At 47.3% G+C, this 18,852-nt stretch overlaps 1 protein-coding gene across 1 annotated transcript in view; it reads left to right on the forward strand.

Moving 5' to 3' along the window:
• Positions 1-3,243: 3,243 nt before the first annotated feature.
• The window catches only part of LOC122374149, a gene marked incomplete at its 5' end in the record, with an annotated part of 126,480 nt that continues 110,871 nt past the window's right edge, over positions 3,244-18,852 (forward strand). The window contains 3 exons of the mRNA XM_043352735.1: positions 3,244-3,362; positions 3,725-3,956; positions 9,895-9,999. Coding sequence (XP_043208670.1) covers positions 3,244-3,362; positions 3,725-3,956; positions 9,895-9,999 — 456 coding nt within the window. The remainder of the gene's footprint in view (positions 3,363-3,724; positions 3,957-9,894; positions 10,000-18,852) is intronic.

An 18,852-nucleotide genomic window follows, 5' to 3' on the forward strand; every position in this document is an offset into this window, starting at 1 on the left:
CGTGGCTCCACAGCCACAGCCGCCCACAGCCGTGGCAAACTGTGGCAGGGCAGCCAGCCGTCAGCCGGCCGTGGATATTTCAATGAAATGCAACCAAATAGTATATAATAAGCTCTTTTAGTTGAAACATATAGCCAAAAGCACATTGCAATGGGCTATAGATTCTCAAACTCATGAAGCATCATAGGTATGTGGTTGTGTATCTGGCTTTAGGCCGAAGGCCTGAAGCCTGATGCGCATCGCATGCCTACACAAGCCCTTGCAAGGGGTTAAGAAAGATGGGTAGGTAGGTACCTACATCAACAGAAAACAAACAACGAACCAGAATAGAAGCACTAGCAGTGTAGACATCTAATGCCAAATCCTGAAGCATGTTTGTGGGACAGAACAACAGACCCTGATGCTTTTCATTATTATCAATGTTAGGTATGGAAAATGAACTGAAGTTGATGGACTGTCAAACAGGTTGTCTAGTCAAAACTCTTCCTTCTTTCTTACCTCGCATATTTTCTGGGGTGTGATATGCCAGGCTTGAAGCACCCTTTTGAGCAAGTCTCAAACTAATTGATATGCAAGGCATCAAAACACTAGTGAGCATCCAAGAAAGAAAAACATTCATCTATTTTGATTTTTCCAAATAATGATCTTCGCTCAAATCCCCAAGGACGTGCGAGCCACAATTGCCTCTTTCAATCAAAAATTATACTTGAGTTTTTAATGACGTCAATAGCAAAGAAGTACCAATAAATTGTTTTGTGTCACTATAAACAGCCATAAAAATTAAAATTGATAAATAATAATGCTATATAGTTAAAAAGTTGCTCTCAAACAAAGATTTATCATCAAATTTTAACATTTTTAGAAGAAGACGTCATTTTATTAGTAAAGTCAACAGCTCGCGTAAGAAATATTGTGTTCAGGGATCTCACCGTCATGTGAATTACGTGCTCAGGGTTTTCACCATCATGTGAATTAACCGTAAGTAAGGTTCATGCTCACTTATAATCTAATTCCATTGGCTTCTTTGATCAGCATTTTCTGTAAGCGGTCACTCACACACCAGTTAGAACATAAAGCGCCAGTTTTATATTATGTAATTGGACTTGCCAAATGCCGAAAACCAGAAATACATCTACGAGTTATTTTAGATAATATTTTATGAAGCCTTTACCTAGGCGTGATTTCTTTTTCTATTAACTGAAAGAATTACTGAACGCTGGTCTTCAATAGCTGTAAGGTGCTCTCCTAATGACCAGGTGAGATTGATTTGATAGGGATGTGACAATGCAACATGTTGCATTTTCTGAAACTGTCAAGCTTTTGATGATGAAGGAACAATTGGTACCTATAATTAGTATTCTGTACCAGAGTGCAAACTTTCCTACAGCAAATGGTAAAACCATTACAGGTTTTCAAAGGCTTCACCACTTTCAATGTTGCTGGGCATCCTTTGCATGATTTTTACAGGCTAGACTGCTTATCAGAATGTAAGATTAAGGATTTAGAATTTTATATTTGAGTACTTAAGATTGAGCCTGAAATCTCACAGCCGTGGCCACAGCCGTAGCCGTGATCTTGGAGATATTTGCAGCCGCCCCGGCCCACAGCCGTGGGGCTGCAGCCAGCCGCGGCTGCAGCCGGCCGGTGCAGACCTCTAGCGCGGCCCGACGCACCACCACCGCACCACAAAGTATGAGCAGAAGCCGCGCCCAAAGCCAGGGCCCCGGTAACGTGAGGTAGCCGAGTCGGGGCAGCGTGCGCTGACCCAAGCCGGGGCCGCAGCTTTGGGCGCGGTCTACCGCATCCCCGCGGGCAGCCCCGGGCTATCACATGACACCGGGAGGACGCGCGGCCCCGGCTTGGGTCAGCGCACGCTGCCCCGACTCGGCTACCTCACGTTACCGGGGCCCTGGCTTTGGGCGCGGTCTACCGCACCACCTAACAGACGTGTTCGAAACCGCAGGAGATGATGATGAACGGGTTTATCGAAACTTGATTGGATGAGCATATCGGTAATAGCGATTTCAGTGTGTGCATTTATTGTTCATAGTGGTGTGAAATGTGGTTGGGGTACGACCGACAACCCGTCGGGGCGAATTTCGCACTGGGGTACTCAAAATTTGAAGAATTTAAGACGTTTCCATGAGTTTTGAAGGTATGGATAAGATCTAAAAATCCGGTTCTCCTTATCTGGGCCATTAACTCCATACGGTCCAGGAAAGCTGGCACACTACCTTTAAGAAGAAGCGTAGTTGATGGGTCATACTTTTGTCTTCAGCCTTGGATATGTGCATGTCCCCTTTTTACCTGCTTATTATGTGGTAAACAATCATTGTTTACAAATCACGACCCACTTATCATATGCACAACATGTAAGCCTCTACTAAAATGAGATTTCCCTCTCAAAATTCCTTCTAGCCTCTTACAAGTTCATATATTTTTGTTTTGTTTATGTTTTTGCTGTTGCATTTTGGCAGTGTCAGTAAATATGATTAAAAGAAATTGCAAATGCAGATATTCCAATGCAATGGCTCGCTCAATGGACACCACATGGCTCTAACAATGGAGTAACGGGTTAGAGTATTTAACATACACCCATATTCACTTTCAAAAACTGAAATAAAATGTATGTATATCAACATGAGCTTTGCGTGCCCGTCATTACCGCAGGACTCTGTTCAGCTGGCGGCGTAAAGCTGCTAGCGACGTTTACATCGCGTGCAGTCAACCGCTGCTTATCCAATCATATGCAAATCAGCGGTTTGCGAATAGATCTGGCCGTATTTTCACCACCCGCGCGTGCCATTAATGCTGAAAGGCCCCGTCGATTTATGAAAATACGGGCCGCGCTGGAGGGCCGCGAATGCTAGGATTCAATAACGGTTCGATAACATGCAAATCTCTCAATCACATCTCATGGCTTCCTGATCGGTTACGTTACAGGAATTGGTTTCGCAGAAGTTTCGTGAAGTGAACTTCTAGTATCGGATACAGATGTTATCGCTGATTGTCTTTATTAAAACAGCCTTATGGCGCTATTTTACATTAAATATCAGTATATCTTATAGTTCAGACGCCCTACCGTTTTTCACTGCTGGCACATTTGATATTGATGCAATAATTCATTCACTTTTCTTGTAATAGATACATGAACATCGCCCCAAGTTCAACCAACTGACTTACCCACACACGTTATTTCGCAAATGCAACGCACACGTCTCATGCAATGCCCTTCTTTTGCAGGTATGTGGCAAGTCCTTCAGCAACGCGTCCGCGCTCACCAAGCATCGGCTGACGCACAGCGACGAGCGGAAGTACGTCTGTGCCATCTGCTGCAAGGCCTTCAAGCGCCAGGACCACCTGTAAGTTGGCTAAACTGACCTTACTTGCCATCTTTCTTCCCCTTTTCTTTAAAGTTTGTCAACAGTTTTAACCTTGAAATTAGCATGTAGACCCAACATGCCTTATTTTTTCAATAGGCCTGCAGTAATGTTCCTATCGCCTTGACTATGCCCCTTTATGCTAAATCAGCATTCTCCATTGCTGAGCGAGCGTACCTTGAGGGTTTGGTTTGATAGATCGTCTTTTCTATCATGATGGCTTGCAATCTCCCCCTCCTTTGCCTCAGAGCAGACCTACTTCTAAGAACCCCTACACTATTTGCAATATGCACACATCCTTGTGAACCCATTGTCTCTTGACTTGACCTTCTCACTCTTCCCAGCAACGGCCACATGTTGACACACCGCAACAAGAAACCATACGAGTGCAGTGCTGAGGGCTGCAACAAGTCCTACTGCGACGCCCGCTCGCTGCGCCGGCACGTGGAAAACATTCACGGCCAGCCCGGGGGCGGCGGCGGCGGAGGGCGGGTACACACCGTCTCCGCTGTGACCGCCACCCCTGGCACGCCCGGAGGCGACGACCGCCAGGTCACCAGCAGCAGGGAGCAGGGGGTGAGTACGTGGGGAGTAGCGGGAGTAGTGGGGTGTGTGAAATGGGAGCGAAATGGCAGCTACATTTAAGGGGGGGACTATGTCGCGAATAGAAAGTTATTGGTAATAATTCGCGATTGGAATGCTCTGATTATGATATTCCTTTGCTGATGGAAGACGTATCTGACAGCACTGTCTACACTCGGAAATATTTGAAGTAAATTATTATAATTAATTGAGGACGGAATCCCAATGCTCATGTGACAACATTCCATTCATTTTTAATATCTCTTGTTTTCAATAACTGTATCACTCGCTATAAAAAGCCGATGCACAATGTACACAAAGAACACAGTGGTGTGCTCGAAGCAGTCACCAATAATGTCACGTCATCTCTCAGCTCGGCTGGTGAGTCAGGGCTCCCCGTGCGTCTAGCTGGCGCAAATCAGACCTGCGCAATAGCGTTCGAACCTTCTCTGATGAACGGCTGACATCCATAGTGCTCAGTGGCGCTCCAATGATGGCCGGTGCTGGTTCGTGTGCCATATGAACCGTGCCACCGGCCGCAGAGCCGCGGCTGATCGGCCGCCCCAATCGGCTCAGCTCTGTGATTTATTCAGCTGTAATGGGCAGCGCTCCCGGGCGGCCCCAACTCAGATCGGCCCGTGTGTGACGAATGGGGGGGGGGGGGTCTGAGCTACGTGAGGTCAGGGATAAAAGGGGCTAACCATTGGTGCCGTTCAGTTGCTTGCAATGTTATGTCATCAAGGTCAAATATACTTAGCTCACCGTTACTTTTTCTCCTAACCTGAAACTGACTCGAGAACGATGAACTTGAGAACCCCTATCGCTAAGGTCACAGACTACTGTATTACATATATTGTACAGAGTAGTGTATGTTATGGTAGGTATATGATAATGCAAAGAATGCTTCTACGTAAAGATTCGACATTAGTGATGTTGCGATACGTTACACTAAATCAATTGAACTACATCAAAACTAGCACCCCAAAAAGGACAAACCACCGTTCGCATCTCCGCTGTTGAGCGGGGCAGTTGCGGCGCGGCATGCCGTGGTTTCCTCTCGCCGTCGTTTTCGCCTCCGCCGCGGCGCAGCACCGGTCCCCACTGGGTTACTGGCCGCCATCTGTCAGATTGCCGGCCATTCCGGCGATCGTGACCGCCGCGTCGGCCGCGTCGCCGCCGACGCCACCTGCCGTAGCGGTGCCGTCGTCGGCACGCGGCCGTAGCTGATGGGAGGCGCGTCATAAAGTATTGCTGGTGCGCGGTGCGCGCGGCCGCTGGGCACTGCTCGGAGAGGGGTGTTTCCGAGCTGGAATGGGCGATGACGCTGCACAGGTCGATAAAGCAGAGGGAGAGCTGGTCGGTGAGTGAGTAGGTGCGTAGAGTCGGCTGGGAAAGTCGCGCGTGAGCTAGTGGAGCGCTAGGAATGTGGGTGATTTTTGTCCCGACGGCGGAAAATACAGCTAAGAATGGCCGGAGCGCGACGTGATGTCTCGCAAACAGAGGCTGTCGGGGGACAGAACACCGATCATAGAGGCTACCGCTGTGATTGTGGTGTAAGGTGCGAAAATGTCAGAAGCGTTTCAATATCAATAGGTGTAGGTGTTCAGTAGACGCTGCTATTTAAATGTTCATTTTTCTAATAGCGCCGGAGATTCCGAGTCAGAAACAAAAGCTAAAATGTTCAAAAATCGGAAAACTATTGCCGTACTCCTGGGTTCTTTTAACTTAATGTTATAATTCAGACATAAAACCTGTTTGGTTTACCGTAGTGATTATTATGATGGCTGGCGTTACCTGCGGCAAGCGCTTGTCGATAAAGAACAAAATATAAAAGATCAGCGATTGACGGTAATCTACGTCTCTTGTAGGACTTTGACACATGCAGTTCACAATAATAACCCTAAATAATCGGAGGAAAATGTCTGCAAAAAGCCTCGAGCGAATAACTTTTGGAATGCGCCCACCCACACACCTGCCATGACGTTCGTTGAACTGGTGGAAGTCGCTTGGTGTGGCGGTCGGCGAAGTAGGAAGTAAATGCCAATAGCTGACGTCAGCCGAATATTGTCCTCAGTTCCGTGATACCGCGAGTCATTGTTCCACAAAGTCTCTGCGTCACAGCCGTGAGAGCCATTTCTAACACTGGTCACACCCATATCTGAGCGCAGAGTTGACCAGAGAGCTACGCAGGCCAACGCTCCCGCACTGTGGATTACCGCCCTCTGTTGTAGCCCGACGGACGGGACGGAGTTCTCAGGCTCCGAGTCCGTTTTCCGGGCACTAGGGATCGGTCACAGCCGATTGACATTTCACGGCTGACGGGCGTGACCTTTGTCCTTTTGACCTGCACTCCCACAAAACGGTGCGCCCGGGTGCTACATTACATAACACGTGATCTGTCCCGTGTGTCTGTCACCAGCCAGCCAGCCGTGCCGCCGATGGGATCTCCCGGCCCTGTGTCGAGACGCGTAACGTTGTTTGTTCGCTTGTTTAGCCGTCATCGGCGTGGTTCTTCCTCGTGGCGCGACCACCAATCTGGTGCTGATTTGGTAAATTAAGTGACTGGCTCTTGGTGACCAGGACTGGATCGAGCGTCGCTAGAAAGCAGCATTGTGCCTGATCCGACGCTGATTAGATGCGCTAATGAGCACCGCCCCACGGACAGATTGTGTGGAAATGTATTCGGCGTCAGCGGGAGCCGTGTCCTCTGTTCCAAGAAGGCTCATTATCTTGGGGATTGATTGGAGACAACTCCAAATGTGGTCGTCCACTTGTCTGATACTATATTGCTGCTGAGGCCTGAGGACCGTCCTGGATGATCGCTGTCATACGGTAACTATATAGCCAGCCATGCCTTAGTCTCAAAATTTCAATGACATATGATTGTGAACCGAAATATGTTCAGAGCACACATGTTGCATTTTTCCATATACAGTTGCTCTGTATGCTTCTCAGTTTAAGAGTCTTACAATCAATATGTCCGGAGAGGCGTAACACAATGACTAACTAACCTCACAATTACTCAGAATTCACAAACATTTATAAAAGGTTATGGCTATTGCGTAACTCCAGCAACTTCTTTAATTGCTTCGCACCTCACTGGATAGTGGATACCGTGTCTCACCTCCTCGAAGGATTTTGACTTTATTTCATAGTTTTAACTCTGTTGGTAACTACTGAGGTGTCAGCTGGCGGCTATTCGGGGAAGTACTCTGTCACCTTTGGCTCTCATCCTGCACTGTTTCGACGAATAGGAGCCACACTGCATGGACAGGGAAGCACAAGTTGCACCTATAGCGAGTGGCATCGTCCACTGCGCCAGCTTATGAGCGGCGACTGAAACAGTCTATGGCGGTACTCATTTAAAGGTAGTGTGCCACATTTGAAAGATTTCCCATTTTATTTTTCCTAGGATAAGAAGCTTCTGTTTTTACCTAATATCGCAAAAAAATCAAAAATGGGCCTGGAATAATGCCTTTTTCGCCTAAAAGTTTATCGGTTTTTCGATATGTATAACAACTGTAGTGGGCTGACCTGCAAACAGGCGTCGGCAACAATCGCGAATGCGGCGCACATGTGACAATAAGCAACGGTCATTATAGAGTTACGACGTACGGGAATGAGTTATCAGCTGTCTAATCGTAGACAACACAATGTCGAGCCTTTAACTGTAAGCCTGTATTGGTATTGTTTCTTTTATTTGGCTGTCGAACATTATTTATGGTTTGAAATATGATTTTATGTAAAATAATTGATATGAAAAAGCCGTCTCTTAATTAAGTTATGACCCCATTTCACCACACGCAAGTGGCAGAAATGACAATGATCAGCTGACGCATTTTTCTTGGCCGAAGTCAGAGCGCGCGGCCCGACGCACCACCACCGCACCACAAAGTATGAGCAGAAGCCGCGCCCAAAGCCAGGGCCCCGGTAACGTGAGGTAGCCGAGTCGGGGCAGCGTGCGCTGACCCAAGCCGGGGCCGCAGCTTTGGGCGCGGTCTACCGCATCCCCGCGGGCAGCCCCGGGCTATCACATGACACCGGGAGGACGCGCGGCCCCGGCTTGGGTCAGCGCACGCTGCCCCGACTCGGCTACCTCACGTTACCGGGGCCCTGGCTTTGGGCGCGGTCTACCGCACCACCTAACAGGCGTGTTCGAAACCGCAGGAGATGATGATGAACGGGTTTATCGAAACTTGATTGGATGAGCATATCGGTAATAGCGATTTCAGTGTGTGCATTTATTGTTCATAGTGGTGTGAAATGTGGTTGGGGTACGACCGACAACCCGTCGGGGCGAATTTCGCACTGGGGTACTCAAAATTTGAAGAATTTAAGACGTTTCCATGAGTTTTGAAGGTATGGATAAGTTCTAAAAATCCGGTTCTCCTTATCTGGGCCATTAACTCCATACGGTCCAGGAAAGCTGGCACACTACCTTTAATGACGCGGTGCCCCGAGCCGTGCGAAGGGGATAACTCTAGTGACCCAGCACCTCATCGTGTGATTGAGTGACACGGTGACACAGTGATTCAGTGATGGCCTTTTTAGGTGTTGACCTTTCGTTCGTTTACCAGATTTCCGCGTGCAATCATCAACCGAGAATGCTCTTTCCTGCTGAATCTGCGGGTATTGATCTTTCTCCGATACCAATCGGACTGTCAGCCTGTCGGCGACAGACCCCCGTTATGACAAACTGTCAACCCGCCGCTGCCGACCGGTGGTGACAACCGGCTCGGGAGCTGTTCAGTGCGCGCCTCGAGAAGTGTTGCTGCATTTCCCGCAATATTTCCTTTTAGGTGTTTCCTTTCATTTCAGTGGCTTCTAGAAGGAGGGTAACGTTTGGAAATGGGATGATGAACTATGGGGGCCCTGAAGGTGCTGCAAGCTTATCATTTCAATTTGCTATACAAACCTTGAAATGAATAGGAAATACGATCAGCGGTAGAAAACCGGTTGGTAAGATAGCGGCAAATATTGTTAGTGAAGATCGCATTCGGCTACAGAGGTTTTGCCAGTGGCGAAAAAGGGCGAAACAAGCGCGGAATAGGTGCTGCTATGGCCGACTTGGGCTGAGCACAGTCAATTATTCTTAAATTGAATGATATTAGAACATTGCTTCGCTCTCATTCCAAGCAACACACATCCTCTCATAAATAAAGCTTAACCAGCTTCAACGAACCCTTCAATTACTACAGCACACTTTTGAAAATTATTTATACGGTGCGCAATTGAAACCACCCTTTATTTGAAACGCGAATCTATAAGGCCTTGATGTTGAGGCGGGTCTCGGAAGCTTAATTAAAGTTCTTAAGTGTTCGTTGATTCCTGCATCTGGGCTCAACTAGCAATTTCGACATACTTTGCAGATTATTTTTCGTTTGAAGTAGGTATTTGACCCATATTTACGCTGCTAATGAAACAGAAAATAAACGAAGTAACTTGCAACATCAGACAGCTTGAACTGCGCGCTACTTGCATGTGCTGCCTGCGAATAACAGAACTATAGTCCTTTTTTCATTGAGGTGTCGGAGAGGTGCAGTAATAAGGGGTTTTGACATCTTTTTGTAAATACCTTATACATCGAAATTGCCCATCTTTGATTACATATTTTCTGCCCTGATGCTGTAACAAATAAAATCAAGCCGGAAAATTTTGCGTAATTCCATATTTGTCGATCGTGACATTACGTTCGTGTCTTTGGTGAAGTGCTCTTTTGCTTTTCCGGCAACATCGATATAGCCAATCTTCACCAGCATTGTGTTTTTCATCAAAGCTTGATCCACAAGTCTCACTGTTGACATGCTCGGTGGATGAGTGTGTAAGTAGTGTACAGTGGCATCGTTTAAAAAGATTCGTTCTTGTTCAGTCTGCTATGTCGTCGTTCCGTGTCACCTGCCATGTGTAAGTATACTGTGTTCGCCTGTTGCAGAGCGCTGAGATAGAGCAGCTGCAGCTGATTCAGCAGATCATGCTGGAGGCGCAGGCGCAGAGCCAGTCCAGTCAGTCTGCCACCAACAGCAAAACCATCAAAAAGGTCAGTCCGAGGCCCTATATACCGGATCAATCAGACCCAGCTAGTCGGGACGGGGCACAGCACACATGCAGTGCGGCTGTCATTTCAACGGAGCAAGTCACACTGCTGACAGTAATGTGCCATCGGAGATGCGTAGTCTGTCGTCTAAAACACCACTGTGTCGAGTTATGCCTATCATCGGATGATTGGCGGGGGCTTCATTTTCAGATTGTCATCTTCTCTTTCCGAGACGTTGCTATCCTCCTTTTACCTGCTGTTACTCCTGGCATCCAGTGCTCAAACGATCGTTTTTTTCAGAACGATATTCAGGCTCTTTCCTGCCACATAAAGTCTCTTTCCACAATTCTATAAATAACTATCAGCTTCATGAGGATTGAGGATACAAACCTCCCGCCAGATTAACATGCAGACAGACCGACAAGCAAACAGAGTGGCATGCAAATTAAACCGTGACGTCATCATTTAACAGATGTGTTTCATCTAGGCGAGCTCTGCTGATCACGTCCCGATTTGACGCTGTAATCCAGTCATGTGGGCCCGGGGCGGTCCCCAAATCGGGTCATATTGGTCCAGGCTGGGTGCTCATCGTGACCCAGTATTGCCCGGGGCATCACCATTGCCGATATGTTCGGGTATATTCATCCAATAGAGTGGAACCGGGCAGCTACGGGGCTTTTGGTGCCGCGCGCATACTTATGCAATAGACATGGTGGTAGACACTAATTATGTAGATGTCATATGACGCACCATTGTGCGCATTAGCGATGGCCTATACGAAATGCATATGTCTTACTACGAGATAGGCTCCTTGTATATCGACACCTTTTTTTAAACCCCACATCTGCTCTCCCGTGAATTTCCGGGAGGCACGAAAGATCTCCTTTTAAAAGTGTCCAATCGTCCGATGCTGATCAAATATGTGTGTTCGTAGGCCTCTTCTGGTAATTGCTTTATCTGCCAAGACAGACAAACTTGAGAAAAATCGAGTGGTTGTACCTTTTTTGAAGGTCTCTAACCAACTTGTCTGAAATTCACCGGAAAACAAATGTGGGGTTTTAAAAAAAGGTGTCGATTTGTGCAATTCTTGTGGGAGGCGCCTGGAGAATTCGTCGCAGTCTCAACAGTTGCTGAGTTTTCCATCTTAATTAAAAGTGACATAGCTAGTCATAGTCAAGTGACCGACTGACTAAGGTCATGCCATGTCATACCAGCAGGGTTTGTTTGAATTGCCATCTTCACTCCGCTAAACACGCAACAATCGGGGCGAGCGCTCTTTTTTTCTTTCTCTCTTAGTTTTGTTACGAACTAATTTTGTGCACCTAATTATTATAAAATTCGGCACAAACCTTTCCAACAAATCCTGTGATTATTTATTATCGCAGTCTTACGACTTCTATCGTGGCACACGTCTTGGTGCTTTGGTGGAGCGCCGTTTAGGAAAGGTCCGAAGCAATTTCAGCCTATCGTACACCGCCATATATCCTGGAGTCATGTGTCCTAATGGGACCATTTGGATGGGATGAGAACTCGACACTGCTGTATGATTTGCTTTTCCACGTTTGTGACTTGTGCTGGTAGCATAGCAACGACGAATGCCGGAGATTGCCGGGAAGATTTCCGAGGAAGTAGCTGGAAAGAGGAACCGGCGCGGCGAAAGAAGAAATGTTGGAATGACATTTCTAGGTTAAATTTTGAAATAATGATGAATTCAGCTATTGAAGCCATCTATACAACCTTCCACACGGCAAATAGACGACTGATAGTGTTCGTCCTCTCTTTCCAGCATGGCAAGCTGTTCCACTACCGACACGTGTCCTCTCTGAGTTACCGCTCACTTAGTGCGGAATTTCGGATCAGACGCCTACAACACTGTCCACGAACGACAGATTAACGTCCATAGTTCCACAGGGATCGGTCAATTACGCCGCGAGACATTCCAGTGGTTCCTCATTGACGTCAATTCAATCAAGACCGCGTCTCATCACCGAACTTGGCGCTGTTTAGGCCTGTGCTCTGGTGGTTCTCCCGTAGCTGGCACCTCCTCTGGACCCAAGCCGGTGAAAGTTGCACGCTAAAAGCGGAGCGGACAGCCACTCCTGTGCTGCAACGGCTCTGTCTGGGGACATCCTAATCCCATGCAGCCCCTGCGCTCGCTCGTAGTGCGTTTCTGTGTCGCCGGATGACTTGGGAGGCCACCCGGGAGCCCAGGGTCCGGAGGGAGTCTGGTCTGGCGACCGAGAGACCAGTCGAAATTCATCAGGCAAACAGTGGTGTGCCGCCCTTTCGCCGTACGCGTGACCTTTGGAGTTGCCACGCTGCGGGGAGTAGATCCGTTGGCTTAGCTTCTCAAAGTTCCTTTATTGGTGACGCCTGGGCGAGTCTATTTAGCAGGCTGGCTGTCAGACTTCCTGTCTCGGGGTCGGGTCGCGATGGACGGGTCGTGAGCCTGTTGACCCGCCAGTCTGTCCCGGGGCAGTGATACGGCCGGCCGTGATACCCGTAGTTGACGGCCGTCTGGCTCGGCGGTTAGAGCACCACTGCCGGCACTGCAGTGGTTCTCCGTGTCGCCGCCAGCAGCGCGGCACACTCCACTGGTGATTTGCCGGGGGCGTGGCCGCATAAGTCTGCCGTGACCCGCGCTGCGAGCGACAGGCCAATGTCATGGTCTACGTTACTGGCACGCGTGCCGAGAGCTCATCAAGATGCCGCTAGTCCGGGCGGTCGTCTGAGGGAGGTCTGACGAGCTGTCTCTGCTACGTTCGGTTCTCTGTGCCGGACTAGACTCTCTGCGCCGCTCTAAAAACGCTCGATCAATCTCCGCTGGATTAGACCCTCTCACACGACGGACGTCTACCACTGAGTGCAGCCCAGACTATGCAAATGACGTTCATTTGCATCGGAAAACATCGCGCCTGTTCTTGACAGATTGGCGACCGCCGGTGCTATCTGCCGCGGCTCGTTTAGATAAGTTAATTGGGAGGACGTTAAGCAGGCTTTATGAGAGCACCGTGGACCATCCCGGCTGTTGGGAGCGTCAGGGGGTTAACTTTGGTCAATAGCCTCAGCGCCAGCGCTGCGGCCGCTGCGGGGCAGCCACCGTCGCAGCCGCCGCCCGCCGCGCCACCCAACAGCGGCAACCAACAGGTGAAGGCGATCGATGCGGTTTGGCCGTGCCTCTCGACGCCGCTGGTCTTCCATTGCCAAATGTCGGTGGCCTGTCGGAGATTTGGATGGAAACGGACGAGCGAGGACTCCAGCCGACTAAGAACAACGGACTGGAGTGGGAAAGAGAGGGAAAACCGTGGAGTAAAGAAAACGAGGGAATGAAATGAGAAAGAGCTGAATGTCGTGTTAGCGGAGCAAGGAAATGAACATAGTTACATAAAACTTGGGACTGAGTGGAAAGGTGAAATGCAGTGAAATGGTTGCAAGTCGAAATGTAAATGAAAAAAAAAAACAGTGTTGGAATAAAAGTTTTTGCCACGTAAAGGTGATTCGGCAACGTTTGTACAGGGACTTTAATATGAGGAGCCTCCCGGTAACTTTTTAGACGCATGGCCCACCGGAACAATTTAAACTAGCAAAGTCCTGCAACAGAAGACATGTTTTTTAGTAGTCCAACTACATTTGACCTTGAGTGATCAAGCTGCTGGATATGTGACATACATAGAAGCAAATATAAAATACGTTTAAGCATGAATGTTATGCCAATTGCAAACAGATTCCGTTTGCTGGGACTTCTATAACTTCCGGGTGTTCTTGATCGTTTTTTGTTAGTTGTTACTTTATCTTATTTTGAAAGCTTACAACTTGAAGAAAACGGTCATGTTTGGAATGTTTTGAAATCCTTTTTTTAACTTCTCAAGACTATGACATTTTGAGTGTTGTAACGGAACTGACCGAAAGAATTGAGTGTTTGGGATATTCTGCCGGTATGTGTGCATTTTTTAATAGATTTGATTACGTGGACCTGTGAAATTATCTCGATATCCGCCCTATCTAACAAGTAGCTCATTGTAGTTATTGTAAGTATTGTAGAGAACAATAAGCTCACCATAAATTTCATTTGGCACCAGTAGCGGCGAAACACCTTGAATTAAGGGGGGGAGCACTGCCGACTTTTGGTCCCATTCTTTCCATGCAACGCCCATAGGGCTAATATTAAAACGCCAAAATCTAAGGGGGCACGGTGCCCCGGTGCCCTCCCCGTTCTGCCGCCTATGTTTGGCACTTATGATTTATAGCCCATTTTTTCCTCAAAAGGTCCCTTGGGTCCCGTTCATGTGTTCATGTGAAACTACTACCTGGCTTCCCCAAGTATCTTCGCTCTCCGCCTTTTCTGCCGTTTCCTTCCTGATATAAAGTCGGCTAAATTGAGTGCCTGAGCCTCGGGGTGAGCCCTCATCTGACGTGGAAGCACCAGAAGAGACACGGCTCGTAAGCTGACACGTAGCACGATTCGTAAGCTGACGGAAGGCAGGGCAGGATTGCTGACGACATCTCTACCGTAATCCGTCCTGTCATCATCAATTACACCGTGTGTCGCGTTCTGTATGATGCCATCAGCGCTCCTGAAAGGGGGCTGAAAACGACCCAAGGAGATTGAAACCGACTGAAAGGCGAGTAAGCCCGGGCTGTATAGATGGGGCTCCGTAACTCAACTGAGAGGCGTATAGTTAAAAAATAATGTTATCGAGTTTTACAGAAAATGCTGTAATGCACTTGATCGTATTCGATGCATGTGAGAAACCAAAGGTACTTCAGCTCTTGGATAAGATGATTCGCATCTTCATGTGTTGATTCTTCTTCATATGCATTAATAAATGCTATAAAAAATCATCTTATAGTTTCATCTTCATCTTATAGTTTCATCTTCAAACTATAAGATGAAGACTATAGATTATAGTCTTCATCTATAATCTATATTATATAACACGTGTGGAGCTCAATGTAGCACCTGACAAAGCTCAGTTCAATGGCTTGTACCGACATTTCATCAAATTCATCGTGGAACTTTTGCCAGCATTGACGCATCATAACTACGTTTGGAATAATTGTGTTATGTGGCTTCGGTGGCAACATTTTTCTTCAGCATAAATTTGAACTTTTGCCTTACGAGAACCTATAAAATGTGCCTTTTCCCTCGGTTCCCTCGCCAGATTTCGGTCCCTTCCACCAACAGAGCCGTACACGGAACGGCTTCTCCTTATCAGTCTGAGCACGTATTCTGTGGACGCCGTGCGCCACACTACGCCGCTTTTCACTAATGACTGCCGCCGGAGACAAAAGCGACGCGGGCCGCGCCAGCAGTGCCGCGCTGCGTCTGCTAAGCCCGGTGAGAACTTCTGGGAGTTGGGGTGAAACGGTGGGAGTGAGTGCACCTGGTCAGGGGAGGTGGCGCGGGCACCGTCACAGACAAAGGTCAAATCTTCTCCGGGACGGAGTAAAATCGAAGCCGAGACGAATGGGAAGCATTTGCTAATAAGAATAATTGTGGTAGGCTATTGCTTGTCTATTTTGATAATGCTTGCTTTTTTGCGTTAGCATTATAATATACAAAAACGGTTAATTTTGTTAATGATTATTTACATGTTGTTTTTATGCAGCACGCGGTAAGTATTGCATGTAGCATAACCTATTCAAAATAGGTACACTGGTACTCGTAATACCTACGATTGGGCACGCATTTATATATAACATTTTGCCATACAATTAACATTTATTGTTCATCTGACTATTCATTGTGACACGTATATGTGACTTATCATTTATTTTGGCGATTTACGTCAGCCGTGAGAAACGTTTCGTGCTTTCTAACAGGCCTATTCGTAATACAATCGTTAATGTGACTGGCTCGAGGCATTATACATTTCGACTGGAAGATTTACAACCAGTCATGTGCTGGCAATATCGCGGGCCAAATGGATTCTCGGCTCCCGTATGCATTGTCTAGCAGTTTATCAAAGCGCACACGTGCCCTGAAAACAATGTCTGATTTACATAGCCGTGTCCAGAAACAGGATATCCCTGCACTGCGCATATAACGACTTTCAACACCACGCGACACCGGAGCTTTCTCCGCTGAGTGACAAACAAGTCTAATGCAAATACTGGCCCTTGATCTTGGCTGCGATGGAAAATTTAATCATCAGAGCCGGGCGACATGCAGTACTGAGCCGAGTCACCGCACAGTGTTGATTCAGAATTTAATCAGCCCCACTCCGCAGGCTTCCCACCGCGGCCCGGGTCAGGGCAGAGGGATGAGATGGAAGGGCGAGCTGCGGAGCCTAAACGAAGGAATCCACCTCAATACACATCTAACTCGACGGCAGACGAAGACCTCCAGAGTCGACACTCGACACGGGCTCAGAACCTTTTGTGACGACATCAGTTATTTGCCCATTGTCAAGTCAAATTCCATTCTGAAAGACATAATAATCACCTGTAGTATCGTCTCGAAGTGGATCTGTTTTGCCGAGTGCAATTTTGGTAACTAGCCAGCGTATTCGAAACCACCCCTTGATTTCCCATGGTCACCCGATATACTCTACATTTCTATCGTCTCTAATGCCAGTCATGCTCCTTACATTATGGCTAGCAAATTTCGCTAACGGAGTCTCTTATCGGCCAGCCGCCGCCACAAAGCCAGTTATCTGGGGTGATATCGATAACATATGGGCTTGCCATGGAAAAGACTAATTCTCATGGCACACAGCGAGTAGCAATTTTGTTATAAAGGCTCTGCATAATTGAACTGTTCATGCCTACAAACATGTTTATTCGCAAGCCGTTGCAGTCGTTTCAAATTAGCATTTACTTGGTTTATAATGTTATTAGAATGCATCGCAAATCCAAGCTGATTTGTAATATGTTTAGACACTCTGACTGGCTTGTTTGCTCACAAGCGGCTCTTTTTCACACGGCGAATATTTATTTTTGATTTCACGTTATTGATTGATGCGGCTTATGCTCTCCCAAAAAACCGTTGATGCATACCCAGATAAGTCTCCTAGGGTGGTTAAAACTCCACCAGCGCTAATACTTCAACCAGGAGAAATTAAGTTTTTCGACATTTATAACAAAACTTAACCCGGCAGGCGGTGGGCCTACCAGCCACCTTCCGCGCGGTGGGGGGGGCATTTTTTTGCCCCCCCCCCCGTATCTCCGAAACTACTGGGCGGATCCGGAAAATTCAAACGGCGTTCGATAGCCCTGTCAAATTTGTTGAAAGAAACCAAATTTCATTGACCTCGGGGTCACCGATGACGTCACAGGTCAGGTCAAAGACAAAATGTTTCACCGTTCACGGGGCTTCTAGGGAAAGCGCTATAACACCGAGTAAAACGCATTTTGTCGAAAATCAGCGATGAGGCGTCAGTTGTCTGGTACATATGTTGCTATTAGAGGTCATCGGTCATACCAGGTCAGGTCACAGGTCAGGTCACCAAAGGTCACCAAGGGTCACCACATGAGCCCAACTTTACTAAGGTTATGCGATGCATGTTTTATGGCCAGTTTTTCATTTCCAACTCAATGGTGTTGGTTATAAGACCATCAGGTACGGTTAAGGTCACTTTCTGGTGGAGGTCAGGTCAAGGTCAGGTCAAAAAAGGTCAAATTTCAAAGTTGATATTTTTGCATAAAATGGGTATCGATTCGATGCAGCTCGTCACGGGGAGTCTAATGGTGGTCTTTGTTTTGCGCTACGAGGTCTAGAATTGCTAAAAATTGAGTTTGAAAATTTGACGTCATCAATTTTGAACAGTTTTTTCGCTATAACTTGGCCAAAAAAAGAGGTATCGATCTCAAATTTGGTATGTAGATAGAAGGCGGTAGGGACTATCACATATATTCCGGTTTTTTCGAAATTCAAAAAACTTTTTGGATTTTTCGGCTATTATATTCGAAAAATCTATTTTTTGATTTTTGGGGGTCAAAATCCAAAAAAAATCGAAAACCCGAAATCGCAGTTTTGTAGCCCTTTTGATTCCACACCTTTTATGTCTGAAACATTTTTATGTATCTCTAAAGCTGTAGGCCTGACAGCTCTTCCCGCGAAACCTTTTTTTGGGTCGAAAATGGCAAAAATGACGTCACTCTGACGTCATTAGCGGCCAACCTATCATAGCCATTTGAAAAATTTTTGGTCACCATGTGCGCTAGCTGCTCCCGGGAGGGTACTGAAAGTTTGGTGACGATCGGCGCAGCGGTTCTCGAGATATATCGAAAAAACTAAAGGGGGGGGGGGGCAAAAAATTGCCCCCCCCCACCGCCTGGAAGGTTAACGTTACACAAACACGCACGACGAGCGAAGTCCTTCAAACATTCGTAAAGACACGTAACAGCAGTTGAAATGTTGTTAGTTGGTGAGTGATTTTCGTCTCGATTATACGAGCATATGTATCTACAGAACGTTGAACATAGTGGAGTATGCATGAGGCATGTTGCTGATGCTTCGCAGCGTCGCAACAACTCACTCAAATGTTCAAATGCGGTAGAGAATGCGCATAATGTTATAAGCCCCTGACTTCGTAGGCTAGCCCGCACGACATTTACGCCTGACCGGCTAGGCTAACCCGCACAGCACTTACGCCTGACCGGCTAGGCTAACCCGCATGATACCGTGGTGATGTTATTCGTGCCCACTAAATCAAAGATATGTTCACATCGAAATTTGAACGATAGCAGCATAATGACAATGAGCTTGATTATGTGCCTCCCTGTGTCTCCAAGACGCTCAGTCCTGTTATTAGCGTCGCATGATTATTCCACACATTAGGGCGGAATAGGAATTGATGTCGGCAAACGGGGAGAGGGGAGAAGTTGTCGGGACTCGGAGTGTGGGGACTGTAG

This window comes from Amphibalanus amphitrite, unplaced genomic scaffold (genome assembly GCF_019059575.1).
Source record: "Amphibalanus amphitrite isolate SeventyFive unplaced genomic scaffold, NRLGWU_Aamphi_draft 001612F_arrow, whole genome shotgun sequence".
NCBI lineage: Eukaryota > Metazoa > Arthropoda > Thecostraca > Balanomorpha > Balanidae > Amphibalanus > Amphibalanus amphitrite.